Source organism: Poecilia reticulata, chromosome 5, assembly GCF_904066995.2.
Source record: "Poecilia reticulata chromosome 5, P_reticulata-male-v2, whole genome shotgun sequence".
Lineage (NCBI taxonomy): Eukaryota > Metazoa > Chordata > Actinopteri > Cyprinodontiformes > Poeciliidae > Poecilia > Poecilia reticulata.
The window spans coordinates 26,084,740-26,106,631 of record NC_088834.1 but is presented as its reverse complement, the minus strand read 5'-3'; the positions used below and the strand labels follow the sequence as shown (position 1 = coordinate 26,106,631).

Genomic DNA, 21,892 nt, shown 5'->3' with positions numbered 1-21,892 from the left:
AATAGTTTACGTGGCTATAGCAAATGATTGAATTCAAGTTGTAGCCTACAACAATGCTAGATTTGGACTTTAAATGAATTTTCTCCATTATCAGGTATGTCTACAGTCAGATTCCTGTTTCTGGTGAGTTCTTCAGTTAAGGGCAGAGTGAGCTATTGCAGACACTGACAAAGTTTTGCTTGTTTTTTCTACTGCAGACAAATGAAAATCCTTAATATTCCCAATTTAGTGACAACTGGGAGGTCCCGTCACCTTTTAAGGTTGTACCACAAAATGTTGAATTGGGCACATATTGGGCAAGTATAAAACGGCGCTGTTCAGTATATGTGCGAACCAAATTGATACGGCTCTAGAAAATATTTTTCGTTCAAATTTACCATTACACCCGTACATGTCCTTAATGTCTGATTCATGTTCTCAGTGTCTGAAAAAAGTTCTCAGAAGATGGGGGGGAACATGTGTGGTCAAAAGGAATAAGTTAGAAAATTATTGGTTAATCACAATTTATATATTTATCACAATTCTCAGCAACAGTGTCATAAATTCTTGATATTGAGAACCCCTAAATGTAGACAGATATACAGGACAATAAACAATATTTAAGAATATGTTAAAACCTATTACAATTTTCTAAGAAACTGAATTTTGTGTCAATAACTGTAAGCCATAACCTAAATGAATTAAGAGGCTTAAAACATATCACACTGTGTATTGAATGTAACTTTAGGTTACTTTTTGAATTATTTAAATAAGATAATTCAAGCTCGTCTCTAAATATTGTTCATATTAATAATCTTGTATTTTACCTCCTTGAAAGGTACATTGCTCCTTGTAGCGACGTATTTATTAAACCACTGAAAAAAACATAACACATACCTCACTGTTCTTCCTGTTCAATTAGCAGCGGGTGTGTCAGAAAATGGCTACCTGTTAAACAAATCACTTTCCTCGCATTACGATTTAATAAAAGGTTACAAACAGAAATATCCTAATAATAATACAATACGAATATTTTGAGTGACATTAACTTACTTTTCCGCAGAAGTGTCTTTAAGAAACGGTTCGGTCTTCAATACTATAAGGTTGCAAAAGAGTTAGCGCTTACAAAAGCTAGTTTAACATTTAGTCCAACTTTAATTTAAGGACTTTGCTAAAATATTTAGATATAGCACTCGGGTTTCGTCGGTTTTTTCTTATTAAAACAAAAACAAGCTTATAAACGTCATACACTCAACATCCGCAGTTGTCTTTAAATAAATGTGGCCATGTGTTAGTTTTGCCTCACTTCTGCCCCTAGTGGAACATATACGCAACTCACTTTCGGCTTTGATTGTCAAATGGTTGAGACAACAGCAGCACTGTATGGAGACACAATATTTAAGTATTTGTTAATTTAAGTTAAAAAAATACAGTAGAAATGGCAAAAATGGGTTTATAAACCATTATTCATTTAAGTAGATAAGAAATAGTTTTAGTAAAGAAGCTTGCCTTCATGTATATATTCCCCACAAGTTCACTCTATTGGTTAACAATTGATTTCTGAAAGCAGTTGCACACAAAAAATCTATTTTGAAGAATCATTGTAAAATAGATTAAATCCAAATTAATTCCACACTTTGAAGACTTTTATCTGTTTATAGAAAGGGAATAATAACGACAGAGTCCCTGTGAACTATATGAAGCTTATGGTTTTACCAAAGAGGTAGAAAACACTGCACAAAGCCAATAGTTAGTTTCTTTCTAAAGATGACTACCACTGAATGTCTCATGAGCAAAAAGTTTAAATCAGGCACAAAACACTTCTAAACAAAAAAATCAGTAAACATTAGCATTAGACAATAGTGCATGACTTATGTTGCAGCGATCTGCAGCACCTTCCTTCAGCACAGCTTACAAAGGAGTTTTAATTGCATAATGATTTACAACTGAAAATTCAAAATCCACAGTATTTTACCACCTTAGACCAATGATGTTACATGTTGCAGATATGGTGAGTTTCTAAGATTTAAAAAGTGAAAAGGTGAGGCACAGTGTAGTCTGACGCTGATCCGTCGATGAGGCCCTGTCCATTATCGTTCACGAACCAGCAGAGGACGTTCTTTCCCGTTTTCACATCCCTGCTGAAATCTTTCTCCCAGTGCCTTCAGATTATTGAAAATTAAGAAAAATAAAAAAAAGAATTCTTTAGTCCATTTTTTTTTTCAAAGTCCCGTTTTACAAAAAGAAAAACATTTACCTGGTCACATTGATGGTTTGGCCTTTTATGTACCTTATCGCATTTGACTTTCCCTCCACTTCTCCTGGATGCAAATCTGTCACCTCAAACTGGTATCTATGGTAGAACTGATTTGTCGAGTGTGATTAAAGGCTTATTGAAAGATTCAACAAGTACAGTATTACTGCACCACAATATAAAGTCTTAATGTAGTTAGTTAACCAAGAAGTCCATGAACTGAGGAGGATAAGTGGTGACTGTCCAGGGTTTATAAACCCAGATAGTCTTGTTGGTCGTGGTATTTCTTCCAAATCTTTGTGTGTCTGATGATCCTAAATTTAACTGTGTGCCGCAGCGATACAGTCAGACTGCAGCTGTTAGTCAGTCTAATGTCCAAACTGGAAGAGAAAGAAAAAAACATGTGGTTTAGAAGAATGCACAGTGCCGACCTGATTTCTGGTCTCTGACTAGATTGTAAACGGTTCCCGGACTGTCGTTTATGTTAAAGCACAGAGTGTCCTCTCTGTCTGGCAGCTCAATTATGAAATAAGGATCTCCGTCCACTGCAGAAACAGCACTAATGTGTTAAAGACCATATATATAATGTATACTTTTTTTTTTAATTATTTCCTTAGTTAGAATTAACAAAATAATTTCTAGAATCGTCCTATGGTGTTGTGGTTTTGTCCTGGGGGTTAATTTGATATTCCTGAAAACCAGAACCCGTCTCTGAACAGCACGTTGCTGCATGTGTTTGAGCCGAAAAATACATTCATGCGCCTCCATTTATTTCAAATGTCGTAAATTCACCAATAAAAATACAAAACGTTTGTTTTGATTGAATGTCACACAGAAAAAAAAGTAGGTAATGTGAATTTTTATTCAGCATAAACATCCGGTTTTAACTGTATAAGAAGGGATAAATATCCCCATTTACTAGCGTATCTAATACAATATTGCACTAGTAGCTTCATAGGAAAATAGCTTTCAGGTCATTTTTAGATTATCTGAAAAACAAAATAAGTAAATCAGATTGCAAAAATATTAAACTTGAGCACACACATTAAGCAGTACCACAATAAAGCTTACCGTCCCCCACACCTCGAGCTCTGGCACGACTGGCAGCAGTAGGGCCTGAGACGTAGGTTAAAGCGCACGTCATTTTACATAAAAATAAGTATTACAAAATGAACATTTCATACCATTACATCCGTCAAAATGTGAACGGGAAGTTTACCTCGACTTCTTTCCGCCTGTTGACGCTGGTCTGAAACACAAGGAAACATTCAGAAAACATCCAATTATTTTGGCATCATAAAAAAAGTACAAAAAAAAAAAAACTTTTACACTATGAAGACGTAATGTTCAATTAACATGTACTTGCCATCAGTGTTTATTATTCAGTTTACAGAAATCCATGTTTGTAACATTTAATTAATACACTGTGTTAGAAATAATATTTTTTTCTCTTAAAACCTTTTCTTAGATGAGAAATATTAACGGAAATGAACCGATAATGTTACAAAAATCTCATCAATTTTGTCAGATCGGATTTCTCTAAATCAAATTGAGATCTGATTGAGAAAAAAACAGGAGGAGCACTGCCAGAGCCCTGCAAAATGACCTCCAGCAGGCCACAAATGTGCATGTGTCTGCACAAACGGTTAGAAACCGACTCCATGAGGATGGTATGAGGGCCCGACGTCCACAGATGGGGGTTGTGCTCACAGCCCAACACCGTGCAGGACGCTTGGCATTTGCCAGAGAACACCAGGATTGGCAAATTCGCCACTGGCGCCTTGTGCTCTTCACAGATGAAAGCAGGTTCAGTCTGGAGACGCCGTGGAGAGCGGTCTGCTGCCTGCAACATCCTTCAGCATGACCGGTTTGGCAGTGGGTCAGTAATGGTAAAACACGGTGAACCAAAAATGTCCCACTGTTTGGCATTAAACATGAACATTTCCCAGATATTTACAGCAGGTGGCGCAGCAAGTTTTCAGACTCTCTACAATGGAATCGGTAGCTGAAAGTGATTGGGGATATCCAGATGATACCAGATCAAACCTTTTTTTAAACGATTGTGCGAATTCTTTTTGGTGATGAGTCAAATTATCCCCTACTCCAACATCTCTCTGCTCGGCTTGCTAACCATCCAGACAGAGATTTAAAGAGAATCTGCAAAAGCAAATAAGGTCGATTAGCAGTGCTTGCCAACAGCAGACGATGTCATACAGGATGGACATGTTGCTGTGGAATGTTTTCTCTGCTGTCCGGAAATCAAATCGTTAGAAATGGATATTACTCCGACAACCAATCAGAGGCAGAAGGAAGGTCTTAGAGCTCTCAATCAGGCTTACGTATGTGTAACTAAATGTGCTAATGGTGGAAAAACAACTTACTGCTTAGCGGGTGGCAGTGCCAACTAGCCTGAGCATTTGTATTAAGCTCCACTGTGGCGAACCAGTTGTAGCGTCGCAGAGAGAAAGGAGCTGACTGTGAGAAGTGGACCTGATAGAATATGCAACCTAATTTGTTAAGCTTTGAACAAGTTTTCTGTTGTGCTGTTGATGAGTAGTCGGCACCCCTAGTTTGCTGCTGACACACGACGAGGCGTTTCCTGTTTTTATGTTTCTTGTGCAGTGAGCAACTCCAGCGTAGAGAGGATACTGCACATGTGCGTGTCTATGAGCCTATGTTTGGTTCCAGGATCAGACAAAGAGCTTAGTATAGAAGACGCACAAGAATGCTGTTTGCAAAAGTCAAACTTGCATGAAAGGACAGTCCACATTATAGACTGGCTGTGATCGTAGACGGGGTTTTTTTCTTCCAAATCTGAGATGGTGACTCAGACTCTGGGCACTGAGGAAGTTAAAAGAAAGAGAGGGATTTTAGAAGAGGTGCTTGAGGTGAGAACATTGAAAGGAGTAAACAAGGACTCAGATGGGAAAAGGCCTGTATAAACACATAGCATGTAATCAATGCTAGTAAAATGAGGCGGGGAGTTTCAAACACAATCGACATCAATTACATGCCCACTGTACGTGTAGACTCCATTCTTTGGGTACTAAAAAACTTTTTTTTCTTCTTAAATGCTCTTTCATATTATTGATGAACTACAGAAAATTTTCACCATGCTAGTGTGCATATTTTCCCAAAGGAATTCACACATTTCGTTACACTCTATAATCACGATTTTACAGCTCTGGCAAGAAAAGAAAGCGAATGCAAGTTAGTAATTGGGTTAAAGTGAATTGCTTGGTTTGGTTTGAAAGTGAGCATTCTTTAGGTTGGTAGAACAATGTGAATCTGCAGAGGTGCAACACATGCAGTGCCAACGCGATTACCACCTTAACAGAAGGCGGCAATATAAACTGTCCTCAAGCAGCACAGTTCAGTTCATATCAGTGCCTGCATGCCCAAAAATGAGATTTTCATATATATATATACATATATATATATAGAAGAAGCTTTACTTCTAAAGCGAATAAAACCAAATACAAATTGCTTCATAAGTTCATCCATCAATCCATCCATTTTCTTCCGCTTATCCGGGGTCGGGTCGCGGGGGCAGCAGCTTCAGAAGGGAGGCCCAGACTTCCCTCTCCCCAGCCACTTCTTCCAGCTCCTCCGGTGGAATCCAAAGGCGTTCCCAGGCCAGCCGAGAGACGTAATCCCTCCAGCGTGTCCTGGGTCTTCCCCGAGGCCTCCTCCCGGTGGGACGTGCCCGGAACACCTCACCAGGGAGGCGTCCAGGAGGCATCCTTACCAGATGCCCGAGCCACCTCAACTGGCTCCTCTCGACGTGGAGGAGCAGCGGCTCTACTCTGAGTCCCTCCCGGATGACCGAGCTTCTCACCCTATCTCTAAGGGAGAGCCCAGCCACCCTGCGGAGGAAACCCATTTCGGCCGCTTGTACCCGTGATCTCGTTCTTTCGGTCATGACCCAAAGCTCATGACCATAGATGAGGGTGGGAACGTAGATCGACCGGTAAATCGAGAGCTTCGCTTTTGGCTCAGCTCTAAGTTGTTCAGAGTAAATACCCGTTTCAGGCCATCTCTCCTGGAAACAATCAGACCTCCCTGGACCTGAACCGGAGGACCGATACAGACGCAAATCCACATCAGCAGCAGCAGCTTCCTGGAAAGAAGCTGGAGGCAAGAGGGCCTCCACAGCAGCCCAGCTGAAAACAAATGTGCAGGGAATTCGAAGCATGTGGGATCAAGTCTTCCTGTAAAAATCACTCCGCCCACTTTGTGCATTAAAAAAAAAGAAGGAAAAGAGAGGGAGCCTCCACCTGTTGAACAAAGAGTGTGTGTGTGTGTTTTCATGAACATGGTATGTCTGCAGGGATTAGGGATGAATACTGGGGACGCTCATCCTGTCCAAACAAGAAGGTTCGTGTTCAAGTCATGTTTTTGCTCCGTGAATGAAGACTATTCATGCTGCAGTTTGAATGAAGACAGCAGTTTTTCAATGTAACTTTTTTTTGGCATTGTGGTTGCAGTTTGCCCTGCAGTAGAGTGTTACAAACATTCTGCTGCAGGACAATACCATCCATCCATTTTATTTACACCCTTGTCCTTTAGTGGGGTCAGGAGGGTCGCTGGTGCCCATCTCCAGCTAATGTTCCGGGCGAGAGGCGGGGTCACCCTGGACAGGTCGCCAGTCTGTCGCAGGGCAACACAGAGACGGACAGGACACACAACCATGCACACACACACACTCACATCTAGGGACAATTTAGAAAGTCCAATCAATGTTTTTGGACTGTGGGAGGAAACCGGAGTACCCGGAGAAAACCCACGCATGCACAGCACAGGGAGAACAAGCAAACTCCATGCAGAAAGACCGGGGCCGGGAATCGAACCCAGAACCTACCAACTGCGCCACTGTGCAGCCCCGCAGGACAATACGAGTATTAAAATATCAGGCCGTGATCTTTTAATATGATCTAATTATGAGCTGGTGTTGTATTGTGTCGCATAATGAGCAACGCCAGTTCATTATGCTGGGTATTGGACCTCTGGCAGGTTTTGATCCGTTTATAAAAGCTGAAACAAACACGAGAAATGACTGAAACAGGATTTTCTTCTAAATCAAAGAGCAACAATATATTGATCCAGCTTGAGAGCATTTGTAAGAACTTTGACCCCTACATTAAAACAGAGAATTTCCCCCAATGTCGATAATCACTTCTCACACACAAACACACACACAAAAAGAGCAACAAGAAGTTTTGTGCTTTTGGAACAGGAGTTGAAAATCAAAAATTATGACACGTTTTGTTAGATTACTGACATGTAATCCAAGGACACTTCTCGTTTCTTGGTACCATTCTGTACTTTTGCCGTTTAGGTTGTTTCATACTCAGTGTTGCCAACTTTTCATCAAGCTAAATAAATCTTGGCTGTCGTAAATATCACCAACACCTACCTTGCTATGGCAGACAAGAATAACATAGCAAAGGTGACAGCCTAAAAATATTTACAACTACAAATAAGATTTTAATTTTATTTATTCATCTTCATACATAAAGTCTGGTTTTGTTTCTAACCTACACAGTTCAATTAGGAACCTAGAAGAAGTCTCCATAAAACAAATCTTTCTCACCATTTTTTTTTTTTTGTCGTGGAGCATGCAATCCGCATTACTTGTCTAAATGAACCAAATAACAACAAAACAATAAGAATGTGTTTTATTGTAGTGAAATGATTTATTTTAAACAGAACATGTCATCCTTTCATCCCGCCCTCGTCATAATGCGATCAGTTATTTTGGTTTAATCGAGGGTCATAATCTTTCATTAAACGCCAGATGTGAGGATCAAACCACAGAAAATGGAAATGTGGTGTAGTTGTATAAATTCTCTAGAAAATGTAAAACGACACAATTAAATTATATGTGAGATCTGAGAATCTGTGTGATTATTTGTCTCCGCAAGTCATCAGGAAAGCCAGAAACAAACCAATACGCCACGATTAAAGACACGGGTGTGACATGCTTTGTTTCCGTTTGTAGGCGATGATGATATGGCAACATGTAGACGTAAAATGGGGTTAATAGAGGAAAACTGGTTCATTTTTAACCAAGCAGTGTTTTTTAAAAAAAGTTCTTAATCCTGGAAATTTGCCACAATATAAAAAAAAAAAAAAGACAGTTCTGTTTTCTGCAAGAGTGTCAAGCCGAATTTCCTCATTGTTTTAATAAACTTGATTTTGATCGCATTTAGTAGCGCACATGAACACGCTGCTCGTTTTCAGACGGCAGTGAAAAGGCTCGACACAACGTAGTCTGCCGCCGCTCCGTCGATGAGGCCCGATCCGTTGTTGTGGATGAACCAGCAGGGAACATTCTTGCCGTTCTTCACGTCTCTTCTGAAGTCTCTCTGCCAGCCTCTGTGTGGATCCAAAAAGACAGGCTGGCATCGCATTCAGACGTTTACGACAACCAGCTCTGCTCTCTTCACTTACCTGGTCACGTTGAGCTGGTGTCCTTTTGCAAACATGGTGGCGTCTGGTTTCTCTGGGGATTCCCCGGGACGTAAATCTGTCACCTCGTACTCAATCCCGTGGTAAAACTGACCTGAAAAACGGGTTAAAGCAAAGCAAGCATATTTATTTTTCAAACAACACAAGGTAAGTAAATTTAAATCTGGTCGATATTTCCAGGTTCTAATCTTGTCAGAATCTTTTTTGTTATTTTGACCATTTCATTTTCTGCAAATAAACACTAAACTTTTGCTTGAAATTTCAGAAACATGTCAGTAGTTCATAGAATAAAAGAACGATGTTCATTTTACTCAAAAATATACCTATAAAAAATTAAATTGGAGAAACTGATCAGTTTAAGTGGTCTCTTAATTTTTTTCCAGAGCTGTATCCATCATGCCGTACCTAGCAAGCCATGAACAGAAGGGGACAGAAGGTGGGTGTCCAGGGTGTAGAAACCCAGGTAGTCCCGGTGGTAGGGGTGCTTCTTCCACACTTTGTGGAGCAGGATCACAAACTTAACGGAGCCCTTTAGTGTTACAGTCAGGCTGCCGTCTTTAGTGACCACAACATCCACGCTGAAAAACAACATAACAAAGACGGTCACAATTGACATAATCTGAAGAACGCTTTCAAAGTTTTCCTTTAGCACAACGGTTTTCCTTTTGATGGGAAACAAAAAAAAACAAATGTTTGGGTTTTTTTTACAGCAGAAACAGGTTGAAAAAGATTTGACATGCCCGTTTTTGCTTGGATTAACCCAACTGGACCTACTTCAACGCTAGTCTCATGGGAGGAAACAGACATGGGTGACGAAAAACAGGATTTGGTGGAGCTGATCAAACTAACGTCAAACTATAGTTTTTTTTTTTTAAACATGGAACTAAACCAGGCACAAGTTGCTATAAAGTCAGCAGTTCAAGGAGCTCAGCGTACTCCGAGTTCCTGGCGCTAAAACAGTAAACTGCTTCAACTCACTTGGGTCCTTTGAGAGAGGCTGTATCCGTCCACAGCAGCTTGGCGTCTTGACCGTCCTGCGAAACTGAGATGTACTGAGTGGTCACCTGCAGGCTGACGCCCAAAGTCAGGTGGACGATGCCGAAACGCCAAAAATAAGTGTTAATTTTCCCATCTGGAGGAATCTTCTTGTCTCCTATGATCTGACCGTTGACAAAAACACCTGAGGAGAGATTATGGGAATCAGTGCAGAAAGGATGGAAAGGTCAAACTTTGGAGGGCGGGCTGTTTGAAACTGGTTTGCAGACCTGCTTCTGGATCCCGGACCAGATTGAAAATGGTTCCCGGTACGTTGTTGATGTTGAAGCACAGAGAGTCGTTTCTCCCAGGAAGCTCTATAATAAAGTGGGGATCTCCATCCACTGCAGCACAGACAGTGGCAGGATCAATTAAAATAGAGAAAAGGAGTGAGCTTGGGATTTTTTTAAGCTTGGTTCTGTCGTTAATATCTCCAATTATTACAAAACCGAATTAGCTTATCCTAGCAGCTAAAGCTAACAGACGATAGGAGAAAAGACCAAGATCAAAACAAACATCTGCTACTTTTAATGAAAGTTTGCATTAAAAAATGTCGCTTAGTATTAAGTTACATTAAAAGTCAATTAAAAGAGTAAAATTTGCATTGAATGTGTCATTATTTACCAAATGGTATTTCATGACAACAGTCATAAGGATTCATACAGACTCCTTCATGTTCATAACATGTATTATGTCATGTTTATGACAGTGTCATGTCAGTTTTATGCTCCTTCAAATAAAGTGTTGCCTGAATTTCTCTGTGGGTAAGAAAACAAATATATCAAACATGAAATCTAAGAAATTGCTACAAATCAACATTTGGACAAACCTTCTTAAGCAATACAACCGTCTTCATCCTTCTTTAACGTCTTCAGGGATGAAATGTACTTACCTAAATACACTGGAGAAGGTAGATACTGTGCTGGGACAGGGATGAAATGCGATGCAACTCCTGAGTATGCTTTACGTTGAAATACAAGTAAAATAAAATTTAAAAATTAATAAATTACCAAAACTCAGTATTTTTTTTATTTTTTATCTTTTATCTTAGAAAAGGATCTTCTCACCCATGGGTCTCAGTCTTTCTGCTTGCTGTCTTTGCTCTGTGAAAAAAGACCAACAACAGGCAACTTGACACATTTTGTACCAAAATAATCCGGTTAAAGATGTTAATGATGTGTATTATTATCAACATCCTTTCAAATACGTATGCTTCGTTCTACGCCAAAAGCTTGACCGGATAAATTGGAGGGAAGGAAAACTTTTTTTTTTTACCCTCAGTCAGTTTGTCCGCGATGAGAGGGCTGTCTGTGCCGTCTTCTGTTTCAGGTTTGGTCACCACCATGGAGGTGAGAGGAGTGACAAAGCTGTACTGCAGAGACATTTCCAGGGCCTTGGCTGTGGCGTTGGCCTTTTCATCCGCTGCACCAATCTTACTGTGATGAGAAGAGAAAAAAAACTACATTCATCTCTGGGGACACAGAACCCATCTCCTTCCTCGATGGAGTGCCGGCTGAGGATTTGCATTTACACTTGTGGGAATTTTTAGCCGAGATTGAACCAGATTCTCTTCTCTTCCTGATTTCTTTTGACTTGAAACACCTCAAACACCCCCAGTTCTTGGTGGTGTGGCATCATGTCACTCAAATGTTGTGAAAAAACTGATCAAAAGCCAGACATCATCATCTGGGCATTCCTCCCTTGTTGGAAGGTAATTTTAGTCATCTCAATGTTTTGGAGAAAGTTATAATGAATCCTCCTTACTCTGCTGCTTTAGAAATTGAAGTAGCATTGATAAAAAAATGACTTGGATGGTGTGGAAAAAAAGCTCTTTTTAACCAGCACATGAAAATGTCTGGTTTCCCTCGTAATGCGCTCAATTTAATTGGAAGAGTTTCCTTGTGAATCTGGACTCGTTGGGGTTGCTACTAACATTCGGAGCAGATTTTACACCAATCGGGCTCAAATTGATGCGTTCGGTACTTCATTTCCTTGTTTCCAATCGCATTTTATACCAGAGGTTGCAACAGACCTTTTCTCCAGGAGCTGTTGGATGGTGAGGTAAGCCCACAGACGCTCGGTGAAATCTCCAAAGATGTAAGTCTCATCCGGGTACATCACGTTCCAGTCAACAACACTGGCCTGACCTTGCACTTTGTAGTCATCTTCAAACTACAGAGGAAAGAAAAGTTACTCTAAATGGGACAGACGAAGACCCGTCGAAACCCTTTGACATTTTGTTTTGTAGTCTTTATTTCTTACGCCCTGGCCAAGGACTTCCACCAGAAAGTTGTCCAGGTCGTTGTCTGTCAACCGACCCGCCACCACAATCTCCGAGCCGTTGAACAACTGAGGGAAGTGAGAGGTGGTCACGTAGTCGACTGCATTGTCTGGATATACCAGGTCCACCTCCAACAGCAGCGGGCTGGCCACTTCTTCATAGAAATCCTGCAAAAGATTTCAGGAGAGATTGTAGTTGATTCCATTTTTGCATCGCACCCCAAAAACGTCAGATTCGTTTCAGCCACGCAGAACTCAAAGCGCTCAAACGCTTCACCTGGAGCTGCAGAGTTGCGTCCGAAGCTTCAAAGACCCTGCGAGCCAGTCCTTTGTTCTCTTTGCTCATCACATCAAGGAAGTTGTAGTCCACGTCGTTTCCGAATCCAAGACAGAACAGAGACATGTTTCCCCCGATGGCAGAACGCACGTTCTCCTGGATCTTTGGGATGTCAGACACGCCTTCGGATGCACACGCAAAAAATTTTATGATAAATACAAAGTACCATCTCACAATATGATGCCTAGTAAAAGTGTTTGAAGCCCTTTAAGACGTATTACAACCACAAGCTTCTTTGTGGTTTACTGGGATTTTATGTGTTAGAGCAACTCAACGACTTACAATAGGCAACCTAGATTACTTCACACACAATTAAAACACTCCAGATATAAAGATGTATATTCAATGTAAAACATTAAAAGAAGATAGATAAAATATATAAACAGGAGCTACAAAGCAGGTAGAGTGAAGTTGGTCAACATTGATGCTGATTTAGACGGAGTTAAATTAAAAGAGTTATAATCAAGTGGTTTAAAACAAAGCACATTTGTGTGTTGAAACGGCCCAGTCAAAGTAGGTGTAGCATGACTTGAAAACTGCCACACATTGACAGTCCACAACTGTTCCGACTGGGTTGTTGATATTTTACAAGGAATTGAGAACGTTTTAGTTTCTAGATATGTGAAGGTTATCGAAACGCATCCAAAAAGACTTCCAGCTCTGCTGGGACACAGGCGACCAAAAGAGGGGGCCGAGAGGGGCCCGGGGCTCCCCTGGAAAAAATTACCCACCTCTAGAGAATCATGCTCAGCTCATACAAAGGCACACAGTGTCATGTTCTCCTCGACTCTGTGTAAAATCAATATATGTTTGTATTTATTTGTAAAGATACATTAAAAAAAAAAACTGTTATTTCCTTTTATTTTATGCATAAAATCTCAGTCTATCGCTTAAAATTTCAAGCCAAATCAGGTTATACAATGCAAATTTGTGAAAAAGGTTTAAGAGATATGAACACTTTTGGAAGCCGCTGTATGAAAACACTTACCAGAGTTTGGCATTCCATCAGTCAGTAAGATGATCATGTCGATGCTTCTCTCAGGGAGCCGGTTCTCCTGTCTGTCTCTGTTCAGCATTTTTACTCCATCCAGCACTGCCTGGTTTATATCAGTAGCTTGGCAAAATAAAACAAAATAGGCAAACTGTCAATTGTTTTAACTCTGTAATTAAATGCAGGAAGTGTGACACATTAAACTTTTTGTTGTCTTGACCTCCATTGTCTCGGATTGACCTGGCGTAGTTCTTTGCTTCAGCCACGTTTTCTTTGGTCGCTTTGGTGAGAGACTCCTTCCAAGACAGAATGGCGGAGTCAAACTGGATGAGCGCGAAGTGGTCCTCTTCATGGAGGTCCTCCAAAATGGCCACCAGTGCATCTCGGGTCTGCAAAAGTTCTGGGATCAAAACGTACCCCTGCCAGCACTGACGCAACAGCTTTCACGATCACAGTCATGGTCATAAATTTACATAGCCTGACAGAAGTTTTTTTTTTTTTTTTTTTTTTACTTGGACATTTTTCAGAGAAGATGTATGATTAAAAAAAACCACAAACATTCTTTCTCATGTGGTCAGTAGTTTGGTGAAGCGACCGCGTTTAGTCTTTTCAAATCAATAATGACACCAGAAACTATCCAAATGACTCTGATCAAAAATTTACATACCCCTTGTGATTTATGACCTTCAAAAGGGAAATCAAAAGATTTCTTAAACATGCATGAAAGAATCAAAGTAGCACTCCAGGTATGTGGTTTATATATATATAATGATACAATACAATGTAAAGCTTAAAAAAAAGTCAACTTAAAAATAAGTTGACTTCATATAACACTGCCCCTTTAAACGGAGCGATACGCGGCATCAACAGCTGATGTATGTGAGCTTTAAATCAGGTCATTTAGGTAGTTTCTGTTGTCGTTATTAGAGGCACACAGCTGTTTGACAAATAAAATGGCTGCACCAAGAGTCTGAAGAGTTTTCACCTGCACCATCTTTGTGCCGCTCATCGACCCGCTCCTGTCGATAACAAACACCACATTCTTTGGCACCCTGGGCAGGTTAGGGGGCGCAAAGAAGTGCACAAAGTAGCCGTTCACAATCTAGACGGAAACAGTCACAACTTGCATTAAATGGCCGAATATACGCAAGCCAAACAAACGACAAGACTCTGTGATTTGAGTTCATAGCGCACCTGAATGTCCCCGACGCTCTCCTGTCTGTTTACGTCATACTTGATGATGAAATCGCCATCTATCAGCGTCCCGTCGCAGCCTGGACACTTCCTCTGCTGCTCCACGGTTGGAGAGAAGGAGATGTGAGCCTGACGAGAAAAAAGACAAGTGAGACATCTGTGTTGAATGTTAAACAATAAGGAAAAGCGAAAGTCATTCAAAGAGTCAAAACGACAAGTGAAGAGTGAGGCACCTTCTTATCTAGGACTGTTTTCTCCACTAGGGGGAGCAGCTCGTTGGAGAGGAAAGTGGCGTGGGCATCAACGTGAGACAGGCCCTGAGGCTCATAGATGTTGGTCGAAATCTGTTTCCGATACAGAGACGCCGCTGGTGACCACGTTCATCGAATCATAAGGAGGCAGCAGGAAATGAAAATGAATCATCTGGCGACTCACCTGGAACTGCTCGACCAGACTTTTGGGTTTGACCCGGATCAGAATCTCATACTGGCCCAGTTTTCTCTGAAGGAGCTCCTCGTAGGTCAAGATGAAAGTCACGTTGCTTTCAGCTGCAATGTTGACCGACACAGAAAACTTCTCCATCTTCCTCCCAGAAGCCCTGCAATAAAAAAAAAACAAAAAACGCACACACACACGCACAGGTATCTCTTTCTGCTCCCCAAGGTAGATCAGCAGGCGGCTTGTAAAGAACGTAAGTTTTACAAGAAACTGGTTTGTGTCTCGGTTGACTTACTTGACCAGTCCCGCCGTCTGTCCGGATGAAACGGCCTTCTCATATTGTTTCTTAGCTTTCTCCTTCTCCTTCACATCTCCGACGTACACCTTCCCTTCAATCTCCCTGAGTAGCACAAACACAAAAGACAACACAAGAAATATGTGTTGCTTTGCTTCACTGCAAAAATACAAAACCTTACCAAGTAATTTTCATCATCTTTCTAGTCTAAATATCTTACTGCACTTGAAATATGACAAATTAACTTACAAGTAACTTTACAGCAATTTGTTAATTTGGAGCTCGTTTTAAGTCTATAATTCCTTAATGGTGATGGAAAAAGTCCTTGTACTACTGACAGATTATTTCATTCATAACATGACATTTTCTCCATGTTATAAGTGAAATAATCTTTCAATGGAACAAGAAATTTTTCTTGACTATTAAGGAATTAAAACAAGCTCCTACGGCTTGCCAAGAAATTGCTCGCAAGTTAGTGTTGCTGAGATATTTAGACTAGAAACCAGACCAGAAAAACTTGGTCTGAGATAAAATAGAAACCGAAATCTAGCTTACATGCTGAAATTTGTGATGAAGGCAGACTTCGGGAGCTCCACGTCAAAAAAGATTTCCTTTGACGTGTTGGCTTTGTTCAGGGCCACCGAGGTCATGACGGTGTGGGCGAAGCGGTTCGTCACGGTGCAGTCCACCGTCACGCTGAGCACTTCCCCCTGTGGACGGGAATCAATGAGCAAGGGAGACATGTTATCCAAAAATTAAATATAAGCATTCATATTGTTGACATTGGAATGATAAATTATCTTTTGTTTGTTCGCCTGAGAAACTATGTGCAAGAGAGTCTGTGAACTCTTTTGTCACACGTTTCAGATTTTTATGAGTAAAAATAACTGAAAAATCACGTATTCTTTCTGTTTCTCTTCTCTATTGTTGTGTGTTGGTCTGTCAGAGAAATCCCAATAAATCACATGGAAGTCTGGGGGGAACGGTGAAAGAGTGAGGAAAGATTCAGGTAAATGAATGAATACTTGTACAATGTACTTTGGTATTGACTAAAATGAAGAGTTCCAGTTAGAGCTCTTGTGTGCAGACAAAACTTGGCAAACGGTTTCGCTAATCTTAAGTTGACAAACACAGTAAACACAAAAAAAAAAAAACTAATTTCAAACGACAGTCGCAGTTTTTATCCTCTGTGCGGATTAAGGACAAGAACAAGAACCAGGTAAGTACAACATGAAGTGCAGCTTTCGGAAGCAGGACTAATCATTACTAACTTGAACCAAACTCTTACGTCCAGATGCCGTTTTTACACAAAGTGACGACAAACCGGCACCTTTCTGACACGCTCTGTTCTTCATGAGCTCATCTTTTAACGTGGTTATTTTGGACAGAAGGTTGCTGCAAAATTTCATACAATTTCCACGATGCAGATGCCAAACACATCGCAGCTAGGAAACGGTGTTTAGGAGACATTACGTCACCTCTTACACCCTGGGAGTGTTGTTATGAGTCTGCATCTTCTCACCGAGAATAATGACGACGACCAACTCACTGGGTTTTTTCCAAAAAATACAATTATTTGCATTAGTTTTTGCTTTATCTTACATAAATATCTACATTTGCTTAAAGTAGATATTTAAAAGGGACCAAGGCTTTTAGAGAAAACTGTCTTTCATACTAAATGTAAAAAATAAATACATTTAGTATTTATTTTTTACTAAATGTATTTATTTAGTAAAAATAAATACATTTTTACTAAATAAATAGTAAATAAATAGTCATGTAAAAAGAGCCAGTATTTTTTCAATGTGGAAAGTATTGAAAAAGTACTGGCTCTTTATAAAATATTAATTTCCTTTTAATTTTTTCCACATTTTTTATTTAACAGCGTAAAACATTTAAGGGATTTCAGGCTATAAGAAAGAAGCACAGAATTGTGCAGTGAAGCTAAAGTGATGTAGGTTGTTGATATCTTTTGGTATACATCATGAAATCTGAATAGTGTGGCATGCATTTGTGCTGAGCCCAGGTCAGTCACTCCCTCATTTTGGTCCGAAAACAGCTTCAAATCTTGTATTTCTTCACTTTTTTTCTTTTCCTTTTTTTTTTTTAATGCATCTAAAACACGTTCTCCCTGTTCCTCTTCGCAGAACAGCTCAAGTAAATTTTGCTTTTGGTCTGGACTTTGACTGGGCCATCCCCACACATGAACATCCCTTGATATTTCAAGGCTGGCACACATTAAAGTTTGAGGTTGCAACTTGAATAAATGCAGAAAAGTTAAAGGGTCTCCTGTCGTTGACAGAACACGTAATGAGCTTACCATTGCCTCGTTTGTACTTCTTTTCTGCAACAAAGAGATCAAACAGAGAAACGAGACAGAACATTTAGATTTAAACATTGCAAAATTGTAACAATTACCTTTCAGCTGAAATTCTTGTATTAATTAGTGCAATAAATTACAACTTATTTCCCCTCCAGACGAACTAAGTTCTGCATGCGTAGGTATGATTCAGTCATAGCAATGTTGATTCAATTACTGAAACTTAATATTATTATATCCACCAACGTAAATGAAATTCTGCATGCTTAAGTACGATTTGGTCAAATGAATACATTATATTCACCAACATAAAAAAAAAAACTGTTTCAGCCAAGCACCTGAAGCATTTTGGTAGCTCCTGTCATTTCCTGTAACACAAATGTGTTGCCAAAAAAATCAGAGGAGAAAAGAATGTGGGTGATTCATACGCTACTTCAGCTTGTAAGATAAAAAAAAAAAAAAATATATATATATATATATATATATATATATAGAGAGAGAGAGATTTATATTCCGCATAATAGATAACGCAGACGTTGAAACTAATTCATATAACGTCACCAATCAACTACACCTGAAAGTATCGAGTTACCTCCGGAGCCTCATCGTCCTCGAAGATGACCAGCGCTCCAGATGTTGGGCTGGCAAGCCAGAGGCAGCCGCAGACCCACAGCAGCAGCCGGACACCCAACAGACCAGACATGACGACCAAACTCCCAACAAACACTGACTCGCTTCAGAGCTGAGGGGAGGGAAAAGAAAGTCATCTCTGCTCCGGTAGGAGGGACAGAGGGGCGGGTGAGCTGCCCTTTACTGTTGACCAGGAAGATCTGTTCTCAGAGACCTGGAGGTACAAACGCGGTACTTATAAAGCTGAAAGAAGAAGGAGAAGAAAAAAAAGGTGTGCATATCTGAATGCTTCCACTCAAACCCAACCTGTGCCTAAACTGACATTTGGCAAAAAAATAAAAAAATAAATCCATGAAACTAGCTAGTAAGCTGTAGCTGAAAAATAAAACATGCACTAACAATTGACTTTTAGTGTGAGATAAGTGTGTGATGTAATTAACACATCCATGCCGTGCCACAGTGAGGCGTCTGTGCTGCAGCTCGGTTATGCCTGCAAAAACAAGGTGAGTGAGTGCTATGTTGAAATACTGTGTACTTTGTCCCACCCCCATGTTTTATGTCTGCCAATTTCCGGCACTGGAAATAAACATCAAACAATTTAAGTCGAAAATATAATCATCACTCTGTGCAAATTACCGCTTAAGACTTTGAGTATCGGTGTGCTTTTTGCACACCTTAAAACATAACCAAACTGTTTTCTCGCCACAGGTCCAAAGCAAGCTCTGTGTGACTTTCGAGCTGGAACTCTGATTTTCTGAGAGCTGTATCTGTATTTGAACTGGCAAAGTGCTCTGTTTTTCATCTGGTGAGTCAGTTTCATGGCACGGTGTGTCTCTGTTGACACTAGTTTCCCAAATTCATTAAGCGGTAAATTTGGGGAAACTCATCCAAATAACACGGCAGAAATAACAGCTGCCGTGTTATTTTACAATTTTTATGGGTTTTACGATTGAAGCAAAAATGAAACTAAAAAGAAAAAAATAAATAAATGAATAAATACACTTCTGTGTTCCCCTTCGTCACCGGGAATCTCGTCACTGCTGTACGTTCAAGTGCTAAGGCTAATTGTGAGGTTGCTGTCAGGAAAATGTTTCCTCCGTATTGGCAGTGTGTTGCGTGGCACACACTGAAACAAAAAGGGCCTTTCTGCTCCGGAGCAGGCTCAGTTCACCATTCACCCAACACTCCCACTTACAGCAACATTACCTCAGATAGGCCCACTCGAAGCAACAAACAGACATTATCAACTCTTTTGGCTAATGCTACGGAGTCAAAGTGTGTCTGGCACACTGGTTTGCTATCTAAATCCGAAAGTGCTTGACGAGTTGCTAAGTAGCGTGTTTTTTCTGCGATTCAAACGCCTGTAATGTACATTTTTAGAATGTTACCCCTCTTCTGCTTGAGGATATCTGCGTAGTCTTATCACGAGGTTGGTCAGTCTGCTCTAGCACAGACCTCTACGGTGTCGCATAAACACCAGAGGAGACTATCAAGGTGCTTCTTCCTCACCCCACAACTTATCAAATCTGCCCTCTTTGGCATTCAAGAACAACTGCCTTTAATAGACAGATGGCTCCACAGAATCCTTGGTGCATAACAACCAAAGATTCACATCTGTAGTCCAAACAAGCCTTTCTTTTCTGACCAGAACCTATGAAAGGAAGCCAGAATCCACTATTAGTCAGAGCAGACTTGACAGGTTTGGTCTTCATGCTTAGGCGATAAGATACTTTAAACCAGGGGTCCCCAAACTTTTCCCTGTGAGGGCCACATAACTTTTCCTTTCTCTGGTGGGGGGGGTGGAGTCAGTTTGTAACAGAAAAAGTGTGACGATTGCAGGAGTACCTAAATGTAAAAAGGTATTGTTTTCCAGAAAGCACAATCAAATAACCCTCTCTGGGTTCTTCACAGAAAAAATCCAGGAAGGATTATAGTCTGTATTTTCCCAACTATGAGCCGCACGGGACTATAAACCACAACTCCAAAGTTTTTTGTTTTTTTTAAACCAGTAAACATACACATATAAGCCGCAGATATCTCTGCCGCTCCAGGTTTTCCACAGCGATGCAGCAGCAGCAGAGGGGGGCGGACAGTCAAAATTGGAGTCATAACAGGTCAATTGAATATCACATTTATTACAAAATAAAAGTTGCCAAGTTTAGATTTAACTGAACTGATTACGGTAGTTTCCGAACAGTAACTGTAACAGTAAAAGTGCTGATCCTTCGTGTCCTAGCATGTGCTAAATGAAAACGGGCACTTTCTTCTTCTTTAGATTTCAACAGCAGCTTGCATCCATTATTGCTGCACTACTGCCATCTACTGGATCCTAATATCTATTCCTCAAATTCTCATAATGATCCCAGTATTATTTAAAAAACGGTTAAATAGCATTTCCCCTCAATGCTATTTAACTGATCAACAACATTCTCAAATTTCAATTCCCTATTAAAACCTAATTCCGTTTTAATAGGCGCTTTCTTCTTTTATTTCCAATTTTGACTTCCAATGATTCACTTTGTAATGGTCTCGCTATGGTGTCTTGTACCAAAACTAACCATCAGCCAAACTCCTTTCACACGAGTCTGGATTAATTAGTTCTTCCTTTATTTCCATATAGAATGGAGTGAAACTGTCAAAACACAAATAACTCAGGATGAGCTCAGAGCAGCTTACAGACTAAGTGTTTTACATTCAGATGCATACATTAGAAGTACAACTGATACAACGGCTACCTCAGAATGCTATGAGCTGCAATGCTACATAACGACCTAAGAAATCTTAGCAGCCTGCTAGTTAGCAATAACGTAGCACATAATCAAATCGCCCACAGGTATTTCCAAAACTAATTCAATAAACAAGTTACTTTTTTATCATATGTTAACATAAAGGGTCGTTTTGAAGTATAAGATACTACTTACAGGCATTGCTTCGAAGAACTCGACCTGGAATGCAGCGTTAATAACAGACACGTGTGTTCATCTGCTCTACAGCTAGCCAACAACCATACTGATTAAATAACATAAAAGTCAAGCAGTTCCCTAAAAGTCCAACAGATGGCAGCAATACTCCATGCAAGACAAAACACGCAGTTTACAGGACACACTTCCTGCTAAAGAGCCCCCTGGTGGTTGAAGAAAAATCCACATATAAACCGGAAAATTACGGAGCCCCTAAGGGGACATGGAGAAAAAAAAGAAGAAGAAAGAAATCCGGACTTATTATCTCAAGATCATGACTTATTATCTTAAGAGACTTATTATCTTAAGATCCCTACATCTCGAGATAATAAGTCGGGATCTCGAGATCTCGACTTAGTTTCTCGGGATCTCGAGAAAAAAAGTCGGGATCTCGAGATAATAAGTTGGGATCTCGAGATAATAAGTTGGGATCTCGAGATAATAAGTTGGGATCTCGACTTAGTTTCTCGGGATCTCGAGATAATAAGTCGGGATTTCTTTCCCTTTTTTTTCTCCATGTCCCCTTAGGGGCTCCCTAGAAAATACAATATATAAAAAAAAATCTGGATGGATAAACGTAAAAACCAGGGTCCGACCCCCTGGTATTGTTCAGGGGGCCGGACCAAATGTGGAGGAGGGACGGATTCGGCCCGCGGGCCGTAGTTTGGGAACCCCTGCTTTAAACCTTTATTTGCTCCACTGTGCAGA

At 40.3% G+C, this 21,892-nt stretch overlaps 1 protein-coding gene and 1 long non-coding RNA gene across 6 annotated transcripts; both read right to left on the bottom strand.

The window, feature by feature from the left end:
- Window positions 1–1,673: 1,673 nt before the first annotated feature.
- On the bottom strand, window positions 1,674–6,793 carry LOC108166274 (uncharacterized). Its single transcript, XR_001776581.2, has 5 exons — window positions 6,257–6,793; window positions 3,453–3,482; window positions 3,305–3,349; window positions 2,237–2,613; window positions 1,674–2,141 (listed from the first exon to the last, which is right to left on the bottom strand). It is a non-coding gene; the product is annotated as an uncharacterized LOC108166274 (long non-coding RNA).
- Window positions 6,794–7,896: 1,103 nt separating this feature from the next.
- Window positions 7,897–21,440, bottom strand: itih3a.1 (inter-alpha-trypsin inhibitor heavy chain 3a, tandem duplicate 1). 5 transcript variants are annotated; one of them, XM_081607370.1, is made up of 23 exons: window positions 21,146–21,440; window positions 18,187–18,467; window positions 17,933–17,962; window positions 17,595–17,618; window positions 15,830–15,984; window positions 15,275–15,379; window positions 14,977–15,139; window positions 14,775–14,885; window positions 14,542–14,670; window positions 14,333–14,449; window positions 13,568–13,736; window positions 13,345–13,470; window positions 12,297–12,478; window positions 12,002–12,187; window positions 11,772–11,911; window positions 11,015–11,175; window positions 10,807–10,842; window positions 10,632–10,700; window positions 9,970–10,083; window positions 9,683–9,884; window positions 9,110–9,282; window positions 8,687–8,798; window positions 7,897–8,611 (listed from the first exon to the last, which is right to left on the bottom strand). In XM_081607370.1, the coding sequence occupies exons 2-23, from the start codon at window positions 18,295–18,297 to the stop codon at window positions 8,473–8,475; spliced, it is 2,754 nt and encodes a 917-aa protein (XP_081463496.1). In that variant the 5' UTR covers window positions 18,298–18,467; window positions 21,146–21,440; the 3' UTR covers window positions 7,897–8,472. The 5 variants fall into 5 exon arrangements, with proteins under 5 accessions (XP_081463496.1, XP_081463495.1, XP_008407818.2 ...); XM_081607369.1 differs by having other exon boundaries at window positions 18,187–18,438; XM_008409596.3 differs by having other exon boundaries at window positions 18,187–18,336.
- Between the last annotated feature and the right edge of the window lie 452 nt (window positions 21,441–21,892).

Excerpts from the sequence above, each read along its gene's own strand:
- itih3a.1 (XM_081607370.1), bottom strand. The coding sequence starts at position 18,297 with ATGTCTGGTCTGTTGGGTGTCCGGCTGCTGCTGTGGGTCTGCGGCTGC. Across the intron at positions 10,843-11,014 it reads CGCGGACAAACTGACTGAGG|AGCAAAGACAGCAAGCAGAA; the intron begins GTAAAAAAAAAA and ends CTTTTTTCACAG. Across the intron at positions 9,283-9,682 it reads GCCTCTCTCAAAGGACCCAA|CGTGGATGTTGTGGTCACTA; the intron begins GTGAGTTGAAGC and ends GTTGTTTTTCAG.